General features: G+C 32.8%; 1 protein-coding gene across 1 annotated transcript; it reads left to right on the top strand.

Moving 5' to 3' along the window:
* Nucleotides 1-1,653: 1,653 nt before the first annotated feature.
* LOC141297554 (steroidogenic acute regulatory protein, mitochondrial-like) lies at nt 1,654-9,068 on the top strand. The gene is made up of 7 exons (XM_073827971.1): nt 1,654-1,717; nt 1,800-1,904; nt 3,119-3,255; nt 3,345-3,503; nt 4,306-4,490; nt 7,517-7,610; nt 8,935-9,068. Exons 1-7 carry the CDS (start codon nt 1,654-1,656, stop codon nt 9,046-9,048), a joined length of 858 nt encoding a protein of 285 aa, XP_073684072.1. The 3' UTR covers nt 9,049-9,068.
* Nucleotides 9,069-9,415: the final 347 nt, after the last annotated feature.

Raw genomic sequence — 9,415 nt, 5'->3', positions numbered from 1 at the left:
GTATACTTGCTATACTTGAACTTTATTTAAATAAACTTAAAATAAACTTGAAGTATACTTCTTTTGTTGACTGAGAGCTTGTTCTTCACTGAAATCTTGTGAAAACATGTGAAAGCTGTAATGCATGTTTCATACAGTATGAGGTGGATTTGTGATTGTATTAGTGTGTTTAAGCACATCTTATGTCCTCTGGAGGTGTGGCTGTTAAATAAGGTGAAGGTTTCTCTCAGGGTTTAACAGAGGTTAAGGTCAGTGTTAGGGTCGTTCTTCTGCAGATCTCTCTAACTAGTTTGAATCTGTGGGACTTTAAAGCTAGGAGGAGTTTTTTTTTCTTGTGCTGGTAATAAATAAAGGAACAATTTAACCGTAACACTTTACAACAAGGTCTCATTTGTTATCGTTAGGCAATGCATTACATAACATGCACTGCAAAAAATGCTTTTCTTAATCAGATTTTTTTTTGTCTCGTTTCAAGCCAAAATATCTAAAAATTCTTAAATCAAGAAGGATAAAGTAAAAGACAAGTCTAGACAAGTAAAAATGATCTTCTTGTTTTCAGAAAAAAAACCCAAGTCAAAATTAAATAAGTTTTTACTTAGAACAAGTTAAAAAAAATAATCTGCCAATGGGGTAAGCAAAAAAATTTTTTTTTTTTTATTTCAAACAGAAAACAAGATTATTTTTCTTACTTCATTGGCAGATTATTTAGCTTGTTTTAAACAAAAATGCACTTAATTTTGACTTAAAAAAACTAAAAAAATTTTTTTACTTGTCTTGATTTAAGAATTTTTAGATATTTTGGCTGGAAACAAGACAAAAAATCTAAGTAAGAAAAGCACTTTTTTCCAGTGTGAACTTGCAATGAAAATACATTTCCATGGCATTTTTAACCTTTGTTAATAAAATATAAGTAAATAAATAAATAAAATAAGCAATAAATAAATAAATTCATATTTAATTAAATAATAATAATATTTGTTATATTAATAATAAATTAATTGTTCAAATAAATGTTTTTAATAAAAACAAATAAATATAATCTGTTTTATCTTAACACAGCTATTATCTGCACTGCAAAAAATGCTTTTCTTACTTAGATTTTTTGTCTTTTGATTTCATCCCAAAATATCAAAAAATTATTAAATCAATAAGGATTTTTTAGATGAGTAGAAATTATTGTCGTTTTCCGAAAAAATCAAGTCAAAATTAAGTGCATTTTTGCTTGAAACAAGCTAAATAATCTACCAGTGGGGTAAGAAAAATATCTTGTTTTCTGTTTGAAATCAGATTTTTTGCTTACCCCATTTTGTTTTAAGCAAAAACTCACTTAATTTTACTCATCTAGAAAATCCTTCTTGATTTAAGCATTGTTAGATTTTTTGTGTTGTTTAAAGCCAAAAAATCTAAGTAACAAAAGCATTTTTTGCAGTGATTTTTGAATTATTCCTCTCATCTTTTATCACATCTAGCAGGTTCCAGTGACTTTAAACAGTGCAAATCTGCATTCTTGTTCCTCTTGAATGTGGCCTTGTGGGCAAAGCCAAACTGAATCCTATCTTACAAATGAAGCCGTTATCTTCATCTCTGTCCTTCACCAGCTCTATATAAGCGTCCCATGGCCTCCTCCTCTTTGCCATCTCAGCAGGAGCCAACATGCCGCCGGCCATCATGAAGCTCTGCTTTGGAATCTCATACCCACTTGTACGGAGCATTGCAGGTGCCTGACCTGAAGCTACAGCTCTATGCATGAGTTTGTGTTTGTATTGTGTTTTATTGAGGGTGTCTTTGCTGTCCCGCAGGTCTGCAGCGAGCAGCTCTGGTGGCGTTCGGCCAAGAGTTTGCACGCTGGCAGAGCAGAGGACAAATTGCCCTTTCAGCATGGAGCCCTTTGAGATGGACTGAAAGTGAGTCTGTGCATCTATATTTACTGTAACTTCAATGCTACAACTAATGCATGATGCAGAGCTGCAGTTCAGTCCAGAATGGTGAGCATTAAAAAGGCTCTTCTGCTCACCAATGCTGCATTTATTTGATCTAAAATGCAGTAAAAATTGTACAATATTTTTAATATTCAAAAAGCAGTCTTCTATGTGAATATCTGTTAAAATGTAATTTATTTCTGTGATCAAAGTTGAATTTTCAGCATCATTAGTGCAGTCTTCAGTGTCACATGATCCTAATATGCTGATTTGCTGCTCAAAAGTTTACATACACCTTGCAGAATCTGCAAAATAATACATATTTTAGCAAAATAAGAAGTATCATGCAAAATGCATGTTATTTTTTATTTAATACTGACCTTAATACACAGTATATTTTACACAAAAGACGTTTACATATAGTCCACACTCTTAAAAATAAAGGTGCTTTACAACGCCATAGAAGAACTTTTTTTGTCTAAATGGTTCCATAAAGAACCTTTAACATCTGAAGAACCTTTCTGTTTCAAAAAAGTTTCTTTGTGGTTTCTTCAGATTCTAAAAACATAAGAAAGAGGTGGTTCTTTAAAGAACCTTTGACTGAAAAATGGTTCTTCTATGGCATCGCTGTGAAGAACCTTTTAGAGCACCTTTATTTTTAACAGTGCCCAAGAAAAAACAAAAGTTGAATTTATAAAAATTACCGCTTTACCAATTGATTCTTAATACTGTGTTGTTACTTGAATGATGTGAAAAGATGGATCTCAAAATCATACAGTCATTGTTGAAAAGGGTTCAAATACACAAAAAATGCTAAAAAAACCAAAGAATTTGTGGGAGCTAAAGGATTTTTCTGAAGAACAGCAGGCAGTTTAACTGTTCAGGACAAACAAGGGACTCAGGAACAACTATCACTAAACATAAAAACACAGCTGTGGATCATTCAGGTAACAACTCAGTTTGAAGAATCAAGTGTATGTATGAGTACATTTTAAAATTTCAACTATTATTTTCTCTTGTGAACTTAAACACATTTGATGTGAAATACCTTATTCAGGTCAGTATTAAATAAAAAATAACATGCATTTTGCATGATGCATGATCCCTCTTATTTTGCTAAAATAATTAACCTTTTGCAGATCTGCAAGGTGTACGTAAACTTTTCAAAATCCTAAAACTTGTATAATGATTGTCTTCAGAGGTAAAGCTGTTGGAGCAGAGGATGTCTGTGTTGGCTGATGAGGACGTGTTTTATCTGAGACAAGGAGAAGCAGCGCTCAATGAAGCTCTAAACATTGTGGAATCTAAGGATGGATGGAAACTAGAGATGGCCGAGGTGATCTTCTATGAAATGACATCTTTAAAAAGTTCTCTTGGTGTGCAAAATGTGTTCTCAAAGGAAATTATGAACGTCTTTCCCTTCAGAAAAATGGAGATGTGATCTATAGTAAAGTTCTCACAGGCAACAGGAAGGTTTTCCGATTAGAGGCCGAACTGAATGCGTCTCCACAGGATCTTCAAGACATCTTGTTCTTCAGAATAGAGGAGATGCACGAATGGAACCCCAGCATTAGACGCGTCAAAGTAAGACTTATACCAAATTAGTACTTTTATTTATTAAGGATGCATTAAATTGATCAAAAGTGACAGCAAAGACATTTATAATCAAAAAAAAAATTTTTTTAAGTAAATGCTGTTCTTTTTAACTTTCATTTTATCTGTAAATCCAGATAAATAAAATATAATATATATATAATCAGAAATGTTTCTTGAGCAGCAAATTAGCAAGTTGAAAATTCAACCTTGATCACAGAAATAAATTAAATTTTAACAGATATTCACATACATGAAAGCTTTTTTGAATAGTAAAATATTTTACCATTTTTACTGTATTTTTGATCAAATAATTGCAGCTTTGGTGAGCAGGAGAGCCTTTTTATGCTCACTATTCTTACTGACTCCAAGCTTCTGAACTGAACTGCACTGCAAAAAAAATAATAATAATAATTTTCTTAAATTAAGAAGGATTTTCTAGACAAGTAAAAATTATTTTATTTTAATTTTATTAAATTTTATTTACTTGTTTTTTTCTGAAAACAAGAAACTATTTTGTTATGTTATTTGTTGCAATGCTGTGGTTATACAAATGGTAATCAATACGGCAAAAAAAAAAAAAAAAAAAATGTTTACTGCACTTTTACTATAGTAAAACCAAGATGCAGTAGCCAAGATGTTAACTACTCAACTTTCACGGTTTGCTTATTGTAACGAAAACTTCACAATATAGTTATTTTGTGTTGTTTAGACTCTTTCTGTGTTGTGTTTCCATAAAATAATGAAAGTCTGACTGAGCCTCATGATTAAAACAAACTCCTTTATCCCGCAGGTGTTGAAACACGTGAGCAGGAATACTGTGGTTACACATGAGGTTTCGGCAGAAACAGCAGGAAACCTGATTGGTCAGCGGGACTTTCTGAGCGTCCGGCATTCGTCCAAGATTGGATCACGTGTTTATTTGGGTGGAGCTGCGACGTGGTTGGAGTCTTTGCCTCCTCAGCCAGGGTTTGTCAGGTAAACACTACGCAATGGAGGATGTGATCATTTAGAAGACTCTTTAAAGTGTGTCACAATGTGTTTAGCCAACGTTTATGAGCATTTCTAAAATTGCCACTTAGCGATTACTCCACTTCCAAAATAAAAAAAAATCCTGATAATCTACTAACCCCTATGTCTTTCCAAAATGTTAATGTCTTTCTTTCTTCAGTTGCAAAAAAATGTTTTCTGAGGAAAACAATTCAGGATTATTTTCCATATAGTGGACTTCTAAGGTGCTCTGAGTTTGAACTTACAAAATGCAGTTTAAATGCAGCTTCAAAGGCCTCTAAACGATCCCAGCTGAGGAAGAAGGGTCTTATTTAGCGAAACGATCGGTTATTTTCTAAAAAAAAATTAAAAAAAATGACAATTTATATACTTTTTAACCTCAAATGCTTGACTTGTCTAGCTCTGCCTGAACTCTGTGTATTTCAGTTCAAGACAGTTAGGGTCTCATTTTCTCTTCCAACTTCAAAATCATCCTACATCCCAAGTACAGACCCAGTGTTTACAAAGTGAACAGACAAGGAGAGTCAAACAGCCTTTACAAAAAAAGATAAAACAGCAATGTAGGATGATTTTGAAGTTGGAGAAAATGAGATGAGAGTTTTTTGACATACCTGTCTTGAACCAGAGTACGCATGTGCATCACAGAGCTAGACAAGATAAGCATTTGCGGTTAAAAAGTATATAAATTATACTTTTTTTTTTTTCAAAATGACAAATCGTTTACCTAGATAAGACCCTTATTCCTCAGCTGGGTTCATTTAGAGCCCTTTAAAGCTGCATTGAAACTGAATTAACCTTCAAAATTAGCATCATTTAAGTCCATAATGTGGAGAAAAATCCTGGAATGTTTTCCTCAAAATATTTAATTTCTTTGCTGAAGAAAGAAAGACATAAACATTTTGAAACCATCGCTTATTTAAAAAAAAGTACAATTTATACAATTTATATACTTTTTTCAACACACCCTAACTGTCTTGAACTGGAATACACAGAGTTCAGGCAGAGCTAGAAAAGACAAGCATTTGAGCTTAAAAGGTATATAAATTGTACATTTTTATAGAAAATAACCAATAGGTTCACTAGATAAGACCCTTCTTCCTCATCTAGGATCATTTAGAGCCCTTTGAAGCTGCATTGAAACTGAATTTTTAACTTTTCAATCCATTGAGCACCATTGAAGTCCACTATATGGAGAAAAATCCTGGAATGTTTTCCTCAAAATATTTAGTTCCTTTGTGGCTGAAGAAAGAAAGACATGAACATTTTGGATGACATGGATGTGAATAAATTATTGTTCTTTTATTCACCCTCAAGTTGTTTAATTCACACTGACTTACTTCAGTGCAAAGCAAAAATATGTTTGAATGCCAAAGCTTATGTTCTCTAATCACAGTGCCACAATTTTTTTTTATTGAACATCGACTAAAAGTGCTTTAAGTGACTTCAAGAGCCCTGTTTGTCACTTAAAGCTCATATATGATGTCTGAAGACTTTGCATATAGCGCAGGAGCCACATGTCCCACCATTATGGCATTTTTTCGTTGTTTTGTAGTAAAAAGTATAAATAAGTGTCACCATCCACTTTTGTTTTATGGAACAGAAGCTCAATTAAAGGATTAGTTCACTTTCAGAACAAAAATGTACAGATAATGTACTCACGCCCTTGTCATCCAAGATGTTCATGCCTTTCTTTCTTCCTTCAGTCACAAAGAAAATATGTTTTGTTGAGGAAAACATTTCAGGATTTCTCTCCATATAGTGGACTTTTATGGTGCCCCCGAGATTGAACTTCCAGCTGAGGAAGAAGGGTCTTATCTAGTGAAACCATCGCTTATTTAAAAAAAGTACAATTTATATACTTTTCAACCTCAAATGCTCATCTTGTCTAGCTCTACGAAGCGCATGCGTACTCTGTCTATTCCAGTTCAAGACAGTTATGGTATGTCTAAAAACTCCCATCTCATTTGCTCCTCCAACTTCAAAATCGCTGCAGAAGTACCGACCCAGTGTTTTCAAAGTGAAAACACAATGACGATTAAAGCCCTTTATAAAAAAAAAAAAAGGTAAAACAGGGATGTAGGACGATTTTAAAGTTGGAGAAGAAAATGAGATTGGAGTTTTCTGACACACCCTAACTGTCTTGAACTGGAATACACAGAGACTAGCTAGACAAGATGAGCATTTGAGGTTAAAAAGTATATAAATTGTACATTTTTATGGAAAGTAACCAATCGGTTCACTAGATAAGACCCTTCTTCCTCAGCTGGGATCGTTTAGAGCCCTTTGAAGCTGCATTTAAACTGCATTTTGGAAGTTCAAACTCGGGGCACCATTAAAGTCCACTATATGGAGAGAAATCTTGAAATGTTTTCCTCAAAAAAACAATATCTTTACGACTGAAGAAAGAAAGATATGAACATCTTGGATGACAAGGGAGTGAGTAAATTATCTGTAAATTATTGTTCTTGAAGTGAACTACTCCTTTAATGTGGGGTTTTGGATCATTGAGGGCGATAACTGATGACTTTACATATTTGATGTTTTACACTGCAAAAAATGCTTTTTTGTCTTGTTTCCAGCCAAAATATCTAAAAATTCTTAAATGAAGAAGGATTTTCTAGACAAGTCAAAATTATGTGAATTTTTGCTTATAACAAGCAAAATAATCTGCCAATGAGGTAAGAAGAAAAATCTTATTTCAAACAGAAAACAAGATTATTTTTCTTACCCCATTGGCAGATTTTTTTGCTTGTTTCAAGCAAAAACACTCTTAATTTTGACTTGTTTTTTCCTGAAAACATATTTAGATATTTTGGCTGGAAACAAGACAAAAAATCGAAAAAAGAAAAGCGTTTTTTTTGCAGTGTACCTCTCTTTACTTTTCATTTCATATACATTGCAATTAGAAGTTGCTTTAAGTAGACATACTCTAAAAGTGTTTTCTGATGGTAAAGACTGTCTATAAGTGTTTATTCTTTGTTTGTTGTGTTCAGGGCTGAAGACGGACCAACCTGCATCGTCCTGGAGCCGCTTCAGGACCGTCCCGACTGCAGTCGCTTCATCTGGCTGGTCAACATGGACGTCAAGGTACAAAATGACACTGACTCAATAAAAAAAAAAAAAAAAAAAAATTCTTCTCCTCTCTTTCCTGATCTTCCCTTTCTAGCCCGTACTCATCTAACAACGCCTGACATATGGTATTTTTGAGCACTTCCTATGTCGATCTGCCTCCTTAGGTTGAATCACTTGTTGTATTCCCCAATTGTAAGTCGCTTTGGATAAAAGCGTCTGCTAAATGAATAAATGTAAATGTAAAACATGCACAATTTTGACGATTTTCCTGATTGTGTGATGACCAGCAGATAAACACAGACATTATATGTGACCCTAGACCACAAAACCTGTCATAATGGTCCTTTTTTTAATTAATCTGAAAGCTCTTTTCATTCTGTATGGTTTGTTAGGATAGGATGATATTTGGTCGAGATACTATTATTTGAAAATCTGGAATCTGAGGGTGCAAAAAAAATCTAAATATTGAGAAATTCCCCTTTAAAGTTGTTCGAATAAAATTCTTAGCAATGCATATCACTAATCAAAAATTATGTTTCGATATATTTGCAATAAGAAATTTACAAAATATCTTCAAGGAACATGATCTTTACTTAATATCCTAATATTGTTGGCATAGAAATGATTTTCGAAGTACATAAAGTACATAAAAAATACTATTTTTTTTCTACTTCAAAACTTCGTTTCGCTCCTGATTTGGGAGTCACACTCATTGTCTTTGCAGTCAAAAGTGGCCGGACACCTGAAACACAACTTCTTTTTTTCCTTCAGTAAAACCAATCTAATATATTTTTGTTCAATAATATTTTTTCTTTTTTCCTTTGTATTTTGAGAGAATTTTATGGTACTAATTATTATTTATGCAATAATTATGATATATTTTTTCCATTGAAAATAGTACAATTTTTTTCCCTAATTTTTCTAAATTAATTTTTAATTAATGCAGTATTTCAGATTAAAATAGAGACTAGGCCTTTCAAATCCATTTTTTGAAGACAGATTAGCACCATCTGGTCAGAGCAATGAAAGAAAAACATGACATAATTGCTTATTTTTAGTAAGTAGTGGACTTGAACATATATTTAGACATTCTGAAAGAGTACTTTTTGTCAATTTTTAGATATTTTCTTTTAGAAGTGTTAGTTTTTGCATTATGATTATAGTCAATCAGAAGTGACAGAAGAAGACCGTACAAGAGTTAAACCAGCATTACTCTATTATTTGTGAATTTACTACAGATTTTTGAGTGAAAATAGTTTCTAAAGCCAGTCTTTCCAGCTTCAAAGATTCCCTGAAGTATTTCTGCAGTGGTGTGTTGAGCGTGTCCTTGTGTTTTCAGGGTTGGCTGCCGCAGTCACTATTGAACAAGGCTCTTCCTCGAGTGCAAGAGGACTTCACTAAACACCTGCGGCGCCGGCTGGAAGCAAAGGACCCAGAAAACAACCGATGCTGAGAGTCAGACAGCAACACTGATGGCAGAAGACGATATAGGAACATAGACATGCAACATACACCTCAGATGAACACTATGAAACTTGTGTGGAAGATAACAAAGCAAATCAACTACTCATGATTTTTTTTTTTATTGATTTGACCATATAAAGTGACAATAAAAATATTTTTCACAGCATGTTGTTTTAGTATTTTATTTATATTTTAAATTATTTTTATTTTTAAATTTATGTATTGCAATTTTATTTTAAATATAGATAAAAAATATTTATAATATAGATAAAAATGTTTTGACCTTTTAGCTCTTAAAATACAACAGTTATTTTAGTATCATTTTTATAAATATTGCAACATTTCTATTTTCATTA

Source organism: Garra rufa, chromosome 22 (genome assembly GCF_049309525.1).
Source record: "Garra rufa chromosome 22, GarRuf1.0, whole genome shotgun sequence".
In the NCBI taxonomy this organism is placed as follows: Eukaryota; Metazoa; Chordata; class Actinopteri; order Cypriniformes; family Cyprinidae; genus Garra; species Garra rufa.
Note: the sequence above shows the minus strand (reverse complement) of the source record. Positions and strands in the feature narration are given on the sequence as shown.

Bases quoted from the DNA above. Each gene is read 5' to 3' on its own strand.
- LOC141297554 (XM_073827971.1), top strand. From the start codon at position 1,654: ATGCCGCCGGCCATCATGAAGCTCTGCTTTGGAATCTCATACCCACTT. The intron at 1,905-3,118 runs GTGAGTCTGTGC...GATTGTCTTCAG, and splicing joins CCCTTTGAGATGGACTGAAA to AGGTAAAGCTGTTGGAGCAG. The intron at 7,611-8,934 runs GTACAAAATGAC...TTGTGTTTTCAG, and splicing joins TGGTCAACATGGACGTCAAG to GGTTGGCTGCCGCAGTCACT.